Raw genomic sequence first — 19,268 nt, 5'->3', positions numbered from 1 at the left:
ACTTTAAAAAGTAAAGCATTACAATATAGCTTTACTCCCTTAAAAAGGAACTGTATGTAAGAAGTGTGTCAAATAATCATAAAATGGCCCTGATATGTCACTAGACATTAAGAAATCATGTTAATTTCAAATACTTATATCACTGACAACAGTAGTCCGTCCAGGATATTGTCATTTAAAAGTTGTTGCAGCCCTCAACTGATGTTGATGTTGACATGTTGTATTTTGGCCTGAAGCTCCGCCCTCCACCTATGGCAAAATCAGTAGTGTTTGGGCGTCCGGGTTGCCAGATCTGCTCTAGTTACCACAGCTGTAGCTACAAACGTTCCTTCTGGATCCTGCAGCATTTCTGGCAACCTCGAGTCAAGAGGGAGGGGGAGAAGGGAAAGTGATTGCATTACCAGTTTTGGCTAGCCTGACAAGCCAGACCCACATCAAGATGTTTGGTCTGGAAACTCACCATAGACAGGGCTCAATCCGAGGGGCGGGATAAACGGTTGTCTTTTAAACTCCCTCTGCACGCGATAGGATATCGCTACACCAACCAGAGCAACGAAGGTGAAACAGAGCTCGCTGACAGATTAAACATTCGCCGTATCCGGTCGGCTAAACTCCGAACACATCTTCCCTTCTTAAGAATGACTTCAGTGCCGTTCTTTGTTCTTTTCTCAGAGAAAAGCTTAACTCCAAGTCTTCCAAAATCGCAGTCAAAGCTGATTCGAAAGAACGCCGCCAGTTTCTGTGTTTACTAGAAGCACGCAAATGCAACTTGGCCGTCGTCATTATGGCCCCGCCTGCCAACTCTATACACAACGTGATTGGCCCGTCCAGATTGAGAGGAATACAGCTCAGAAGGGTATTGAGAGTTGCTAGACGACACTTGCGGGCAGATTAAATTTGCTGCCGCTAGGGTGCGTCTAGATTTCTAGGCTAAGTTTTGGCCACAATCTAACATACACTTCCTTTACTTTTTAAGAAAAATTATGCGTTATGTTACTTTTGTGTTACTTTTTCTCACTTTTTCTCTATTTTTGTGCAAATTGAAAGACCTCTTCACACCAAAATTGAAACTTAAAAATGGGCTAAAAATGCAAATTCAGGCATTTACAGAGGGCTCAGCTATGAATAAATGCTCACATATAGTCTAGATCTACAATAACCTGTTCACACACAACATCTTTGCACTTACTCTCTTTTTCTCAACATGGGGAGAAGAGAGCTGTCAGTCAAATAAATTGCGTTACTTTTTTGAAAAAGTAATTTTGTTGTAAATTTTCTAAGTAATGCGTTACTTAACTAGTTACTTGAAAAAGTAATCAGATTACGTAACTCTAGTTACTTTTAATGCATTACCCCCAACAGTGTAGGTGACCATAGCAAAGAATTCCAGTGCTGCCCCTTGTAAGAGCGATGTTGAGGCCCATGTCCTGGGTGCACAATGAATATCTGTCTTGTTGAGTTCGTCCAGAGGGACTGAAGTTGTCTTGGAGACAAGGAAGTTCACTTGGCCTTTTGTGGCTCTTTATCACTCTCTTTTTGAACACACACATCTATTCACACACAAGCATACTGCCTTGTGCATCTTTCTAAAAATACAGTGATCACATCTGCCTCTGGTAAAACACTTTGACCTGTGGGTCAAAGTCATCACTAGGACAACAAGGCATTAATGCACCCTTTGCTTATTCTGCTATCTTTCTCTGGAAAGTTGTTTGTAAAATATATCAAATGACCATAATGCCATTTTAAAGCTATAAAAACAGTAATATCACAATAAGATCAAGCACTGGGGTGATAAGGTTACTGTCCCTTTTGACAGGTTATACTTTGAGAAGTTCAACAGATCAGGAGTTCAAGTTACAATATAAACATTCAGCACACGCCTCTGTTGCCCATGTAAGTATGCTTTTCCATTCTGGCTATTCCTCTGGGACTCGCACAGTATTATCCAGCAAAAAAGACAGATAGCCATCTGGAAATGTGCTTTACGTCTTGCTTACTGCCATGATGCTGTAGGTTAACCCCTGCACTGAAATTTAATTTATTTAAAATTTTGCATCTACAAAATGTTTACAATTTTTTAAATGCAGAAATTGTCACAAATAAGTTTTGTATCTCACTCTGGAATGACATAGGAGACCAAACAGCAACAATGCATTTAGCTAGATCTGTTCAAATCTTGGTTTTTAGTTTTTTTTAATCCTTTCGTTAAGAGGATTTGATCCAAACATATCCACAACTACAGACAAGGCCAAAGATAAAGTGAAACCCTAATCCGGCAGTTGACTCAGATCTCACATTAAAGAAGTTATATATAACTATGTAAATGTGTATATTCATATTAGTGTTTTATCCGTTATTTAATGGCATGATGGAGTCAATCAGACATTTGAGCTTTGAATATGACGTATAGAAAATTTGACAGTTGGACAAACATGTGCAACTAAGCATGTCTCTAAATCTCCTCACTGGATATAAAGAGGCTTTTTCACACTGGGATCTTCCAAACACAGAGAGAGAGTGTGAGCAAATGCCTGATGCACTTAGCAGGGGTGGGTGGGGACGTTATTGAGGGGGGTATTAGGAGTCCATTGTGCGAGTGCAGAGGCAGAAGGAGGGGGGGTGAGGGGGGCGTTATTGAGGAGATGAGAGAAACACATCTGTTCAGGAACAGAGAAGGAGGGCAAGCACGACAGAGCACAAGTGCAAAGGGAGAAAGAGACAGAAGTTGTTGGTAAGCATGTCCCAATTCTTTCTATTTTGAATGAAATAGTTTCTTGTATTAACTTTGACTTTGCATAAAACTGTAATTGTAACTTTCTTTGTTGTTTTCTGAATATTTGGAGCTAAAATGTTAAATCTTTATGTCATATATATAGTCCTGGCACAGGACTTTTTCCTAAAGCGAGTCTAAAGCTTTGGAATTTGTCTATTCATTTTAATGTCAAAAATCGCTACACTAAAAGTGCAACAAATGTTGATGTTTCTATCATTTAGTCTTTATTATTGTAATGGCAGCATGTGATAATAGTAACGACTTTATAATCTGCAGAATGCAGATATAAAATGTATTTCTACATAGTTTTTTTATAACATCTTTAAATAGTAACCTCCTCTAGGCTTCATTACGACTTCTGTGGCAATGAGCCCTTTGTACCAGTTGCACTGAGACGTTACAAATGATACAAAACATGTATAAAACTGTATAGTATTTGTTTACATTAACCATATAGATTTATGTTAACATGTGGAGAGGAGAGATGTGGGTGTGGAGAATGAGCTTAGGTAATATGAGGGGGATCATCTTAGTGTGATTTCATCTTGGATGGGGATGCTAATTTCACAGGAGAGAGTTCAGCTGTTAATGTCCTTTGTTTTCTCAGAAAGTAGCCATCTCTTACACTTATTACAATTTCTCCAGTCTTACACATGACTTCAGATCAGATGAGAACACAGCAAGACAGGCAAGTTATAAATACATGTTAAAATAAATTAAAATAACACTCTAAAAGTTCTATAAGTTTATATATAATAAGTATAATATTATATAATATAACCATATATAAGTTTATACATTTACAATGTCCTCTGCATACATCCGGAACTGTCAGATATTTTGTGACAAAGTTGAGAAATTGAATTGCACATCGTAAATGGCATGTGCGAGTATATTGTGCATTACATTATTGTATTTATTGAGGGCATTTATGCAGGTTCTCCCCTACTGTCTTTCTGTGACTGAAATCCTGAGTGATGATGAGATACTGACCCATTCACATTTACAGGCACACATGCGTCTCAACCCATTTTTTCCCGTCAATCTCCCTCCCTTTCTTACACTGTCCTCTGTCCTTGTCCCTTGAGATTGGCAGTGTTCTCCTTTAATTCCATTATTCCATAACTCTTCTTTTCCATGCCCCATTCCCCCATCCCTACTTTACTCTTACAACTCGTCATCTCCCACATGGTTTCATTTCTTAAATGAAATGACGCCTGCTAATTTAATTAAAGCCCCATGTCCGCTATGCTTGCCTTCTTTTCCTTTAAAATGAACAGCATACAACCTCTGCAGTCTTTTCATCCTTCTCTCTTTGATACTAGCCATCTGCAATTCAATCATGGAGCTTTACAACCAAAGCGTGTGTGGTACAGTATCAATTATTTTAGGACTGAAAGAGCTACCAAGTTAAGCAATCCCTTGTAATGAGATTGCACAATTGATTTGATTTATATTATTTTAGAAAGTTGTTTTCCTGGTTTAGAATCCTAAAAGCTAGAACACAATCTTGTATAATCATTACTAAATTATCTCCAAACTCTAATTTTACAGCGCTGGAATCAATCCTACATTTCCTTAACACAAGAGAGGCCACCATCTCAGTTTCAGCAAAGATGACCTCATTTAAATCACTTGACTAAGGAGGATTGACATTGGGTAACTTTGGTATTATGGCAATGTTTTGGACAGCAGTTGTTTTCTTCATGTGTGGATGTACAGTGGAAGTTTATGGAACAGCTGATGAAGATGCACTGCCAACCATTTTGGCAAGAACAGTTACATCTACCGCTTTACCCACTGTCATACCCACTGAAGATGAGAGCATTAAACTTGTGGTGAGAATGTAACCTTTTCCTTATTCATAATGTATGTTTCAAGTTAATTAATTTCTACTGCACATTTAAAAACAACAGTTGACCAAAGTGCTGTGCGTAAAGGGTCATAAAACAAACAATAACAGGGTGATGTACAAAAGTATTATACATAACAAATCAGAAAAAAAAAACAGCTCTAACTAAAGCTCTAACTATTTCTAAATGCCAAAGAATAAAAATATATTTTTAGACAACTCTATCTGCATTTAAGTTTTAAAAGCAGACCGAGTTGGAGCCATCCTCACAGCAATGGTAATGAATTCCAGAGTTTAGGGGCAGCTACTGCAAAGGCATGATCTCCCCTGAGCTTCAGTCTAACCAGGGATGTACAGCAGCATAGGGTCAGCAGACCTCAGAGACCTTGATGGGGCATGCAAGTGTATAAGGTCAGAAAGGTAAATTGGGGCTAAGGAAGCATTAAAACCTTGTACCGGAAGTCAATTTTAGAAGTCCACATTACTGTTAAACGTCGAGCTGTGGCATTCTGCACTAACTGTAGGTGTGAGAGAGAGGCCTGGTTGATACCAACATAGAGGGCATTACAATAGTCTAAATGGCTTTTAAAATCATTAAATGGCAACTTTAGATAAAAATCTTGATAAAGAATTTATCTGACTATAGAGTTTATCTGTTTGTCAAGTTTGAAATCTATATTGATTATTATCCCTAGATTTTTAACAGTGGATTTAGCATACAGAGAAACAAAGAGCCTAAATCAATGTTAAGGTCTTATTAGTTATTACAGTTTGGACCAAATATCATGATTTCAGTTTTGCTCTCATTAAAATGTAATAAAATGTAGGGCCATCCAAACTTTAATGTCTTTTTGAGGCAATCAAACATAAGTTTTAAAGGAGTGCCATCTTTGTTTCAATGGCAGATAAATTAGTGTCATCTGCATAACAGTGAAACTAAATGTCATATTTCCTGAGAATGGACTCTAATGGCAGCATATGCAGGGAAAACAGCACTGGGCCAAGAATAGAGCCTTGAGGGACTCCAATGCTGCGTTCCAGTTTGTTTTTATCATGCCCTTCACTCGCGAACTACCCTCCGTCTCCTTCACTTGGATGTGCGTCATTGCTTACGTTGCATGAGTGCCCAGTACTGGCGGAAACTTTGCAATGGTCTGAACTGGAATGCCCTAAGCCCTTGATCACTTGGAATCCACTATGGGGTGTATTTATTATATATTTATTTTTCCTTTACAAATTTGTTTAATGCAACAATCGCCTTGCATTGTGGTATATGAAGCTGCCTGAAGTGTACATATGAAGTAGACTTGCTCCCTTGGTCAAAATCGAGGGAGCAAGGGTCTGTCCATATACATGACTTCCCTTGTCCCCTTCATGAAGTGGAACGCACTTCAAAATGGTGGCAGGGATTCCCCTGAGGGGAAGTGCTTAGGGAAGTTTGCAAGTGCGTGTCTAATAGTGGAGTGGAACAGGACCTAAACCACTCCAGAGCAGTACCTTTAATACCGACATGTTCCAACCGGGAATGTACAATATTATGATCAAAGGTATCAAAAGCAGATGTCAGATCTAAAAGCATACTAATGGTTGAGTCTCTTGAGTCAGTGACTAATAAAAGGTCATTAAATACCTTTTAAAAGTGCTGTTTCTGTTCTATGAATAACCCAACTGATATACTGATATAACTATGCGAATCTAAAAAAAAAGATTACAATTGTATGTAGACTATTTTCTCTAATGTTTTAGAAAGGAATGGAAGTTTTAAGATTAGACTATAATTAGAACTGTAGTGTCCAGATTGGATATGTTAAATCTAATGGAACAACACCTAAGGTCAAACTGCTTTTCAAATTTATTGAACTACAGGCCCAATGGTTTCAAACATCTCCTTCACGAAAAAAAGTGGAGGATCTTTGGGAAAGGTAGAGTATTTCACAGGATTATAACATCTTTCAAAAAAGAAAGAGACAGTGGCTCAAACTGGCTTTAAAAAAGCAGAGTGGCCAGGACGAGGGTTCCACCGAAGGAGGTATAATGTGAATCCTGATCATTGATACCTTATCCACAAAGAATTGTAAAAATCTCTTGCAGGTGTCAGAGGACACATCAGAAAAAGTAGGTTGAGAGGCATTCAGCACTGCATTGATTGTACTAAAAATAATTTTTATATTTAGTTTTCTGAGCTTTAACAGTTTTTTTTGTTCCTGTACCAAGTCTCTAAGTGAATAAATGATTAACAAAGCATAATTAGCAATTTGCAAATTAGCTGTTTGGGGTCATTAAGATTTAATGTTTTTCAAGTCTCAAGTTTTTAAGGCTGGATTTATTTGATTAAAAATACTATAAAAACAGTAATATTGTTCAATATTATTACAATTTAAAATACATTTTTAAAATGTATTTAAATAGAAAACTTTTTGTTTGTGTGTGAATTTTTATTTGTGTGATGGCAAAGCTGAGTTTTAAACATCTTCAGGCACATGATCCTTCAGAAATCACCCAAAAAACATATTTATTATATTAATAAAAATGGTGGATGGAGCTTCCACTTAATATTTTTATGAAACCGGTCATGTATTTGTTTATTTTTTTCAGAATTAATTTTAAACAGAAAACTCTTGTAACAATGTAAAGGTCTTTACTGATCATAGGAATGCATCCTTGCGGAATAAAAGTATTAATTTCTTTCAAAATGTTGTTCTGTTTGGCAGGATTGGCTCACGAAGTATGGCTACCTCCCACCCCCTGATCCCTCTACAGGTCAGTTACAGGCCTGGACAGCTGTCACACAAGCAGTGAAGAAAATGCAGAGGTTTGCTGGTTTGGATGACACCGGAGTCTTAGGTATGAATGACAATTCCCATTCTCCCCCCCCCCCCCCCCATACACACACACACCACACCACACCACACCACACACACACACATTCTTTTTAAATCTTACAAAGAAATCTCACTCAATGCCTTTCTTATTTCCCTCAACCCTGTCACAGATGAAGAGACTGTTCAATTGATGCAGACACCTCGTTGTTCCCTTCCGGATGATGATGATGATCAAACCATCCAGGTATCAGCATTACACAGTGATATGGAAAATCAAAGGATGAAAAGAGCGGTTTCTACCTGGACAAGAAGAAATATCAACTGGAGGTTAGACTGATTATTTTACCAGTTGTGTTTTTCTTCCTGCTTTTCCTATCCTGCCTGCCATATCTTACTTGATAGCTAGTTTACAGAGCCACAGTAAAGTAAAAACAAATAAGCAACATTTTTGTTCTTAGTCCATCTCTCTTATTCTTCATTTTTCTCAGGTTGCGCTCTTACCCATCATCTTCTAAGCTGCCCCGTGAAATGATTCGCTCCCTTGTGTACTATGCACTCAGAGTGTGGGCCGATCCAACATTGCTTGAGTTCCATGAGGTTATGGCTACTTTTTAAAAACTAAATATTTGGCAGTGTCTGACCTTAACTAAATACTGTATGTTCATGTTTTTGTGTGTTCATGTAAATTCACTACACTTAATTTCAAATAGGTGCGAGGACCAGAGGGAGCAGATCTCCAAATAGATTTCTTGCATGGTCCCCATGGAGACGGATATCCCTTTGATGGAGCAGGTGGATCTGTTGGCCATGCCTTCTTTCCATCAGACCCAGATAGGGCAGGTGGAGTTCACCTGGATGCAGAGGAGGAATGGGTCTTCAGACAACCAGGTTATTCTGCAAAACACTCATATAAGAAAGTATATACAAAGTAAAATCCTACTTGGTAGTTCAGTATATTATCCACTGATATTAAAATATTGACCAATAATTTTCACGCAATGGCCAAACAGTTTTGCTACAAGCGAATTCAAGCTTCACAACATTATGTGCAATATGAAAAAAAGTATAACTACATTTAGCAACTATTAAATCATTTTTGTTTTTAAAGATTAGCCATCTAATGATTAGTTAGAGTTAGTTTACCCAAAAATGAAAATTAGCCCATGATTTACTCACCCTCAAGTCATCTTAGGTGTATAGGACATTCTTTGTTTAGAAAAATAAAATCAAAGTTCATTTTAAAAACATCCTGGCTAATCAAAGCATTACAATGGCAGTGCATCTATCCTTCATATAACTGTTCCACAAGGCTCTGCGGGGTTAATAAAGACCTTCTGAAGCGAATTAACTTTGAACTAATGTGGGTGTTTCTAAATTTGTGGTTGTTTTCAAACTGATGGGTGTTTATAAATCATGCAATGAAAATTATCCCTATACCTGACCCCACAGTACCCTAACCCTACCCACACTGTGACCGGAGCATACAGTGAAAAATGCCCCCCTGTTTAAGGCCTCGCCCACTTATCTGGTAACTCCTATTACTAACCTGCAGAGACCTACAGGTCCTTCTAAAAAAAAAATGTCCATAATGTAATGATAAAAATTAAACTTTCATATATTTTAGATTCATTGCACACCAACTGCACACCACATACTGATGATTTTGGCATACACCTCATGAAAACCCAAAATTACTCAAAAAATCTGTATATTTCATCCGACCAATAAAAGAAAAGTGTTTTTAACACAAAAAAAGTCAACCTTCAAATAATTATGTTCAGTTATGCACTCAATACTTGGTCGGGAATCCTTTTGCAGAAATGACTGCTTTAATGCAGCGTGGCATGGAGGCGATCGGCCTGTGGCACTGCTGAGATGTTATGGAGGCCCAGGATGCTTCGATAGCGGCCTTAAGCTCATCCAGAGTGTTGGGTCTTGCGTCTCAACTTTCTCTTCACAATATCCCACAGATTCTCTATGGGGTTCAGGTCAGGAGAGTTGGCAGGCCAGTTGAGCACAGTAATACCATGGTCAGTAAACCATTTACCAGTGGTTTTGGCACTGTGAGCAGGTGCCAGGTCGTGCTGAAAAACGAAATCTTCATCTCCATAAAGTTTTTCAGCAGATGGAAGCATGAAGTGCTCCAAAATCTCCTGATAGCTAGCTGCATTGACCCTGCCCTTGATAAAACACAGTGGACCAACACCAGCAGCTGACATGGCACCCCAGACCCTCACTGACTGTGGGTATAATTACATTATGGAAAATAATGAACTTTATCCAAATATGCTCATTTTTTGAGAAGGACCTGTATACTTGAATACTTTGGGCAGGATTTTTTTTTAATGAGGAATATTATAAGGTGTGAAAAGTCAAGACTATGATGGAGGGGTTTTAGTGGGTACAGAAACAGTGATTACTGATTGAGAATAACTCCCATTGGAGCATGCTTTGTAACTTTCCAGACCTTTTTCATGCTCTAACAGCAGCATTGCACACTAAAGAAAGCTGAAAACATAAAAAAGCATAATACGTCCTCTTAACATTTACACACAGCAACTGAGGGCACAGATCTGTTCACGGTGCTGGTGCACGAGCTTGGTCATGCCCTCGGACTGACTCATTCATCAGCACGGCAATCTGTAATGCGTCCATACTACCAAGGGCCCCTGGGAGACCCACTACACTTCAGCCTGGGACATCACGACCTTCAACACATCACAGCCCTTTATGGTAACTGTCATTAAACTCCTCGGTTGGAATCTCAGTTTTGCAATTATAGCTCATGGGATTCATGTGAAATCTCTGTGTGTGTGTGTGTGTGTGTGTGTGTGTGTGTGTGTGTGTGTGTGTGTGTGTGTGTGCGCGTCTTTTTTAATTCAGGTAATAGGGATAACCTTATTCCAACTGATAGACCTCTTCTTGTGACTCAGTTGCAGCGACATGAAGGAATACACAGACTCACACACATGTACAGACATGCACACAGCCATTTAGACAGGTAAGAGAAGATATATATTAAACCTTATATATATATATATATATATATATATATATATATATATATATAACCTCAGTATATATTAAACCTTTTTAATTAAAAATCAAATTAAACATTGTGTGGTATATTCCTGTCTTAACTAGATGCATCACATTACAGAAATATAATGTTCTGAACACTTTTTTATGCTGATTTTAAAGACATGCTTCAGAATTAAAGGGTTAGTTCACCTAAAAATTCTGTCATTAATTACTCACTCTAATGTCGTTCGACACCCGTAAGACCTCCATTCATCTTCAGAACACAAATGAAGATATTTCTGTTCAAATCTGCTGACTCAGAAAGGCCTCCATTGACACCAATGTCATTTCCTCTCTCAAGACCCACAAAAGGCACAAAAGACGTCGTTACAAAGCCCTTCTCACTACAGTGGCTCTACAATAATTTTATGAAGCAACGGGAATAGTTTTTGTGTGGAAAAAAAACTAAACAACTTGTATAGTGATGGGCCGATTTCTAAACAAAGCTTTGATCCGTTATAAATCAGCGTATCGATTCATGATTCGGATCGCCAAAGTCTTGTGATTCCATCAGTTTGGCTGTTTGACATAAGAATCGATACATTGATTCATAACGGATCGAAGCTTTGTTTTAAAGGGGGGGTGAAACACTCAGTTTCAGTCAATCTCATGTCAATCTTGAGTACCTATAGAGTAGTATTGCATCATTCATATCTCCGAAAAGTCTTTAGTTTTATCATATTTATAAAAGAAATATAGGCTGTACCGAGTCTTTCCGGAAAAAACCGAGCGCCTGGAGGCGTATCGTGTGGGCGGAGCTAAAGAATGACAAGCGCGCAAAGCGGGCGTGGAGAAACCCATCTATCTCAGCTAATACAGATAATGATCCACAATCAAATCTGAGGGAGAAATAAATTGAACAGGAGAAACGGCAACAGCAGGACGTCCGTCTCTGTGGTATGTAAGTTACTGTATTTAATGGCCTCTCCACATTTCTGTGTGTTTACTCGCAGAGTATGAGGACATGATTCAGTTTATGGACTATTGTATGCGACTAGACCTTAGAAGTAGCAAGCAAAACGGTTTTGCACGTCAGAATACTGTAACGTTATACAGAGAACAACAATGGAGTAACCGTTAGCGCATTTGAATGACGAAGCACGGGATCGTGTCGTTTACTGATGTTTACTCATGCGACGGTAGCCAATAGCAGAGACATTTGAAGCAGTTTAAGTTAACTCACCGTCGAAGCTTTAACGTATCGCTGGGACCGCTCCGTCAGAAACACACTTCTTTGGTATGATTTGGTAAAGTCCTGTGACAGCAGTGGCGTGTAAATCCATTTTGAGACGCAACTGAAACGATGTTGTCAAGCTTCCCGTCATTTCTGCGTTCAAATCGGTTCAAATGCAGCGCTGCCTTCCCGGAATGCTGTGCTGAAGAGTTGAAGTCGCTCGACGTCACCCATAGGAATAAAGTGGAGCGCGCCGCCGTTCACGGACGACTGGATCTGCAGCTGAGAGACTGTTTACAGCGTGCTCTAGTCACGCGCGCGCGCACCCTACCGGGAGAAGAGCCCGTACGGCCCATACAAGGACCTTCCGCTCTTATTAACGTCAAATAGACCCATACTCGAAAAAAACTCGCCGAAACTTGTGAGAAACCGGAAGGAGTATTTTTGACACAGAAATACTCCATCAAACGTCCAACATTAGTTTTTGAAACTTTGTCTATGTTTAGGATGGGAATCCAAGTCTTTAACAGTGTAAAAAGCTCAGTATGCATGAAACAGCATTTCACCCCCCCTTTAAAATCAGCCCATCACTATATAAGTCGTTATTTTGGGGGAATTTGCGCACAAAAACTATTCTCGTTGCTTCATAAAAGTACTGTAGAAACGAGATGGACTTTTAACATCGTCTTTAGTGCCTTTATGGGTCTTGAGAGAGGAAATGACATTGGTGTCAATGAAGGTATGTCTGAGCCATTGGATTTCAACAAAAATATCTTTATTTGTGTTCGGAAGATGACCTGAGGTCTTACGGGTGTCGAACGACATGAGGGTGAGTAATTAATGATAGAATTTTCATTTTTGGTTGAACTAAACCTTTAATAAATCACATTTAAATATCTTGGCACCTTTTCTTGGAAAAAGTTTTGTTATTTTGAAATGTCTCATTTGTCTCAATCAAGTTCTGTGGATCGCTGTAACACCAGTTTTGATGTAGTTGCCAAGATTCGAGGAGAGATTTTCTTCTTCAAAGGTAGATATTTGAAGTATTTAAATATTTTAGGGCTAATTTATGAAGTTTGACATTTTGAAGAGAAAAAAAAACACTTCCACTGTCTGTTTTCATCTTCCTATCCTCTTGTTATTGGTCTACCAGTGACTTTATCCATCCATTCAGTGTCACCATATACAGTTTAAATAATTTATTCTTATTTCTCCCTTTTTAATATCTCTCTTACCCTTCCTCACACACTTTGCAGGGCAGAACATGTGGAGAGTGAGCAGAGGTGGTCTTGTGTCAGTCAGGGCTGTTCCTGTCCAGAGACTTTGGTCGGCTCTTCCTTCTTCACTGCCTCCACTGCAAGCAGTTCTGGAGAGACACACAGATCATGCTATCATCTTTGTCAGTGGTCAGTTTCCCAGCATCACTGGCATCACAAACTCACAAACAATTGCATCACAAACCCACGTTTTTGTGTTGATTTCAATTTGTACAATGAGTTATTTTAAGCAATTTAAAGATTATAGAATAATTTTATTTTACTTGACCTGAAAATATTTCTAAGTGCAAATAGCGTTACATGATTTGTATACTAAGTGAAAATAGCAGTATTTTTACTGTAAATAATGTTTATACTAGGTGCAAATAGTGGCATATTCTATTTGCACCTCAGTGTATTATAGTACATTATAAAACAGCATGTTATAAAAACAACATATTCAATGTATATATGATTATATTTATTATAATTATTAATACATGCTGCCCTATTGGGACTTGGCTTGTCGCTATCCCTAAAGCACACCACTACACCTATTTAAATTTTCCAGTTTTATTTTTTTCCGAACTGAAATGTGATGGGAAAAGGAAGAAGAATGGCATCAGAAAAATTTGGTTGCCGAAATGTCAAAAAAAAAAAAACTCCCCTCATGGATTTATTTTGTAATTTGACCTGGTTCAAACAAACTATAATGGGTGGAGCTAGTGTAAATAGCTTTTGCCAACAAGATGGGCTATTTGCACAAGTGTCTATTTATAAATTGACACTGTAAAATATACCTTCTAAAGATGGAGACTGATATAGCCACATAAAATGAAAACACACTTTTTAGTTTGCACTCGTTTCTACACCCCTGCTACTTTTATGTGTAGAGTTGTCATCAGTTACACCAATGATTTAATTACTAAATACATGTGCAGGCTCCCAGGTTTGGCTGTTCAAGGATCTGTCACTCCAAGAGGGTTTCCCTCAGCCTCTGTCTACTCTGGCTGCAGAGGACTCAGAGGGACTGTGGCAAGGATTGCACTGGGACCCTACGCAGGGTGTGATGTGGGGGTCTGTGAGAGAGGATGGAGAGAAAGGAGAAAACCCAGAGGAAAGTGAAGTCTGGAGAGATCTTATTGAAGGTGGAGTGAATGGAATCATCACTGAAAATAATGACGAGAGAGAAAATGTTGGAGACTTCAAGGGTGTGTTGCTTTTAGGATATTTATACAATACTGAATTGCCTGTGAATGTGTTTAACAGCAGTACTTCACTACAGAATTTTTTATTCTCCATGTCAATCAGGTTCGACCTACATTTTCAAAGGCAATTCCTATTGGAAATTTACTCACCCAGGCTCAGCCCCTGAAGAAGGATACCCCCGGCTCCTGGCCACCGATTGGCTGGACTGCCCTCAGCCCTCCTCTTACAGCCCCGGTGACATCTCTTTGATCTCCCACTATGGTCAACAGGAGCTTCGTGAGCAAAAAGGGCAAAGAATAATCGACCAGATCAGGCGCAAAGATAAAACAAGAGATAAACCTCATCACTGGGACTGTCCATGTCTAAACAGTGCAGTGACTCAAATCAAACCTATTTTACTTCTGTCCATTTTAGTTCTGACCACTGTAATTTGTTAACAGTCACTTTAAATTTTTCCACATCCAAGATCACAACCATAACCAAAAATACATATTGTCTTGACTTTCTATCTCTGACCAAAGGAAGACATTAAAATAGTTGGCAAGATGAGTTCTTACAACCATCAAACTGAGAAAATTCTGTTGTACAATAACTTCAAACCTAAACGCTGGCCTTATTTCTCTGTTAATTACGGTTTCAGTAGCTAAACCTCCTTAGAATTAACAAGTTAGGTTGGTTATACTGCAGCACATTCTTGTTCATAACATATCAACCCTCAAGTATTATAAAACAAACATCAACAAAATATCTCTCTCTATATATAAATATATTTATCTAATAAATATGTTAATGATTTACAGTTCAGAGAGTCTGTTAGATGACTAAAGCTTGTAAAGGAGGCAAATATATTAGCAAAATATTTGCCTCCTTCATAAGCTTTACCATTTAAAAGTATGATATTATATATGTTGTGTGAGCAAATGTCTTAAAATGACTTTAACTGATACATTAGGTTCCAACATGCACTGTAAAAAATTTCAGGCCTCTCCAATTGTAAACTTTCTAGTGACTGGTCACATCTACATTTTTCAGTTGGCCAAATTGAATTTCTGTGATTTGATACAATTTCATTCACTGAAAATCAATTTGGCTAACTAAAAAAATTAGATCTAGTGACCAGTCACTAGAAAATTTTCAATCGGAGACCTTTTTTTTTTTTTTTTTTTTTTTTTACAGTGTGTGATTTATTCATATTTTCGTAATGAAATAGTGTGAGAATTTAGGTTAATCTTAAAGTGAGAAGGATTGTCAAATGACATAATAAAAATAATAAAAAAATGAAAAATAAATGTTTTAATATATTATGGATTCTACTATTATTAATAATATATTTATAACATTACTTTTCCCCATCGGTGTTCTTTCTTTTTTCTTTTCTTTTTATGACGTACCCAAAGAATATGCCCATTAAAAAAAGAAAAAGAAATTGGAGCATCATTTTATTAAACACTGGCATGTTCTGTTACATTAAAAATTTCCTGGACCCTAAAGTCCACAATTTTCCCCAGTTTGATCATTTCAGCACTGGCACTATCATCACAAACAACTGTTGCAACACTTCAGAAAAAAACAGATGATAACGCGAGATACGCAGTTCTATTTAAAGTGCTTGTTCCCCTGGTGAAGCAGCATAATTTTCTGAAATCTACAATGTCGTCTTTGGTGGTTTTGACTGCTCTTCTGGGCCTGTTTAGTTTAAATCAGGCCACTCTGCCAGACTGTAAGGAGCTCATAACTCCACTGACTCTGGAGGATGACAACAAAAGCGTAAGTGCATTTTTAATATATTTTAAAGCAAGCATTCTTTCAAAGTAAAAACACTACAGTCTATATGGGACAATAAGGCACTTACATTTCTCAACTTCTATTTTCTTCCAAACAGATCATGGGTAAATGGATCTTCCTTGAAGGCATAGCTGATCACGACTTATTTATAAATATCTTGAAGACTGTGAACAGCTCATGGATAGAGTTTGGCCCGAGAAATCTCACTCTTGGAAACACTGGAACACTCCGTCAAGGAAACATGCTGTAAGATTGTCTTGCTAAATTGAATACATTTTATCATGACCAACATTCTGAATCGGTTCACTCTCCCCCTCAGAAATGGAAAGTGTGAATTCAGCGCCATCAACACAGTTATTAAAGACAATATACATTATTCCAATGGTAAGTGAACAAAAGTATTCATTTCATTTTTAACTCATGAATTCTGAGCACTAATGAATATTATAATGTTTTGATCCGCAGAAACTGGCATATTATCCACTGGAAAATTCTTGCCATCCTGTCCAGAGTGTCTCACCATGAGCTTTGTCAGCCAATTCAAAAATGAGACCATAAAGTCGCTATACTTTTTCAGTAAGTCACCAAATCCATAGACATAGATTTAGACATTACATATGGTTAAAATAATGTATTTTGTGTCAATTGAATTGAAATTTTCCCTCCTTGCAGAGAGAGAGAGCAACCCAACCGAGTCTGACATGGACTTGTACTGGAAGCAAGCGGAGTGTCTTGGCTTCAAAAGAGAAGTCCAGTACTCCTATGATGGTGTAACAGGTCAGCTTGGGTTTCATTACATTTAACATTTACATTTAATCATTTAGCAGACGCTTTTATCCAAAGCGACTTACAAAAAAGGGGAGAGCAATAGAAGCAACGAAACCAACAAGGCCAACAACCTGTAAGAGCTGTAAGAAGTCTCAATTAATTAGCACAGTACACAATTTTTTATAGCCATCTATAATAGCCATCACCTACAACAAAAACTCACGTACGCAAAATACCGAACACTGGATTTTGATAGCCATGATAACAACCCATTAGGACTAAGGCTGTTGCCCCAACTGTTGTCGTTAAGCAGATTCAGTGGGCCAATGGGTTGGTTTTGTATGGGATTCTAGCTAAACGCGCAGCAATAGCCATCTACAACAAAAACTCACGTACGCAAAATACAGTACACCGGATTATGATAGCTATGATAACTATGTAACACACCCGCCTGAAGGCACAAATCCGGATGAGAGACGTAGAAATGATCCAGGAGTGTGCGCTTTTTGGTCGTTGCTGTGGTGATCAGTAAGTGCTATTCTGTATTGGTCAAGTGCAATTGGAAAAGATCTGTCCTAAGATGTTTTTTAAAAATGGCTACAGACTCTGCAGCACGAATTGAGATCGGCAGGTCATTCCACCAGGTGGGAACGGTCCAGGAGTTTCAAGCACTTGTAGTTTTCATTCAAAGCAACAGCTATTAGTTTTGATGTAGAGAAAGCAGGTTCTGTTAAGGTGAGACTTGATATCACTTAAAATATCTCTAGAACATGATTTCAGTTTAATTTGAACCCCTGATACAGAAGTTACAGGTAAACTGGACATTTGTCATGCCAAAAGGCTTCAGAGCTGACGACGGGTTCCAGTAAAGTGACGCTCGGCCTACTGCTTCAGTATACCTATATGCAAATGATATGCAAACTACGCTCTACTTACCCCTCCCCTCAGACCCTCCCCCTCTCCACGCAAAACAGTGACAGAAAGTTGAAACTGAAAATCAGTGACATTGAAAAAAAACTGGCATTGTAAAAAAAATCTGTCACTAAAAAAGTGACATGAAGAAAAAATCTGAAGATTGTCATTGAAAAATACAAATACATCCCACTACAATAAAAGAATAAGATTGTAAGATTTTAATTATTGTATTTTTTCATTGCCAATACTTGCAAATGTATTCAAATGTATGCATGCATGCAAATGTTTCAATGCCAATGTTTCCTTTTTCAGTTCTGCTTTTGTTTTCAAAGACAATTTTAATTTGTGATGCCAAATTTTAAAGTCACCATTCTGGCTCCATATTAACTCACAAAAGTTGTCACAAACATGTCAATCATAATTTAACCCCCAAATTAAAAAGAAATCATATTGAATTCACATGCAATTATTTACAAATAAAATTCACATTCACATTTTCTTTCTTCTCTCATTGCAGAATTCTGTCATGAGGCCAAGGAAAGCTCATCTGACAAGAAGCCAAGTTTAGAAAAATCAGATCAATAATATACATGGTTACTCTTTCTTTGTTAAAAATAAATAAATAAGCAAACAAACTGAATAAAGAGTCCCTGTTATTTATCTTTGTGTGTATTTTTAATAAACAGTGATAAAATAAATGTTGCATTTGTACCCGTTACCTGCCACACACACACAAAAAAACATCAGAAAGAAATTGTAAATTTGAATCTGTGGGTAAGTTTAGTAACTTTTGGGATTGTCCTCATTTCTAAAGACAATTCTGACAAGGGCACTTCCCAGTTACCAAAAGTTTACACACTCAATAACTTTCCATTCACAGAACCCATTGCATCACTTCAGAGAAGAAAGATACTGTGGCTGGATTATTTAAGGTACTTGATTCATAGGAAATCTTCATAAAGTAGTAGCCTCAACCACTCTTTTCTGCATGTGTAACAAACTGCTCTGAGACAGAAGGTTGGAGATCCAAGCGCAGTATTTATTAAAGGGTAATCCAAAGTCGTAGTCCATAAAACAGGCAAAAGGTCATACACAGGTAGGCAGTTCAATCAGGCAAACAAAACAAGGGACAGAGGCAAAAGGGTAATCCACGGAGAAGGCAAGAAATCAAAGACAGAGATAACCAGGCTTATATAGGCAGAGGTAATGAGGTGATGAGACACAGGTGTGAACATTGAGTGCAAATGAGTCAGAGGAAAGGATTATGGGTAAAGTAGTTTGTGATGGAGTGACACTCTGGGGTGGAGTGCCCTCTGGTGGTGATCACGGACACTCACACTGGTGAATTGTGACAGCATGTGTAGTTTGAGTCAGGGCATTCTATCAGACTACAAAGAGCTTGTAATTGTAAGTTACCGTTTAGGATATTAAACATTAGATATTATAAGAATAAGGCATGCTTGTTTGACAAACATTGTGTAGACTCTGTGCAAGTATAAAATACAAAAGATGCTTTCATGCTGCTCATGATAAAGAATAATGTTGATGATTTGTTGATTTTGCATAAATTATTTAACACATGGCTGGTCTTGCACATGGGCCTGAAGCTGCAAGAGTCACACCTCAAGAC

At 38.0% G+C, this 19,268-nt stretch overlaps 2 protein-coding genes across 2 annotated transcripts; both read left to right on the top strand.

Annotated features, from left to right (window-relative positions):
* Window positions 1-2,687: 2,687 nt before the first annotated feature.
* mmp17b (matrix metallopeptidase 17b) lies at window positions 2,688-15,124 on the top strand. The gene is made up of 12 exons (XM_067456497.1): window positions 2,688-2,734; window positions 4,331-4,614; window positions 7,340-7,472; window positions 7,621-7,777; window positions 7,939-8,047; window positions 8,161-8,338; window positions 10,007-10,183; window positions 10,334-10,451; window positions 12,665-12,735; window positions 12,962-13,111; window positions 13,903-14,172; window positions 14,273-15,124. The coding sequence occupies exons 2-12, from the start codon at window positions 4,450-4,452 to the stop codon at window positions 14,605-14,607; spliced, it is 1,863 nt and encodes a 620-aa protein (XP_067312598.1). The 5' UTR covers window positions 2,688-2,734; window positions 4,331-4,449; the 3' UTR covers window positions 14,608-15,124.
* Window positions 15,125-15,778: 654 nt separating this feature from the next.
* Window positions 15,779-18,298, top strand: LOC137092234 (saxitoxin and tetrodotoxin-binding protein 1-like). Its single transcript, XM_067456496.1, has 6 exons — window positions 15,779-15,937; window positions 16,053-16,201; window positions 16,275-16,339; window positions 16,421-16,531; window positions 16,628-16,732; window positions 18,156-18,298. Exons 1-6 carry the CDS (start codon window positions 15,821-15,823, stop codon window positions 18,221-18,223), a joined length of 615 nt encoding a protein of 204 aa, XP_067312597.1. The 5' UTR covers window positions 15,779-15,820; the 3' UTR covers window positions 18,224-18,298.
* Window positions 18,299-19,268: the final 970 nt, after the last annotated feature.

Source organism: Pseudorasbora parva, chromosome 11 (genome assembly GCF_024679245.1).
Source record: "Pseudorasbora parva isolate DD20220531a chromosome 11, ASM2467924v1, whole genome shotgun sequence".
In the NCBI taxonomy this organism is placed as follows: Eukaryota; Metazoa; Chordata; class Actinopteri; order Cypriniformes; family Gobionidae; genus Pseudorasbora; species Pseudorasbora parva.
The sequence above is the reverse complement of the archived record's forward strand: the minus strand, read 5'-3'. Positions and strand labels throughout refer to the sequence as shown.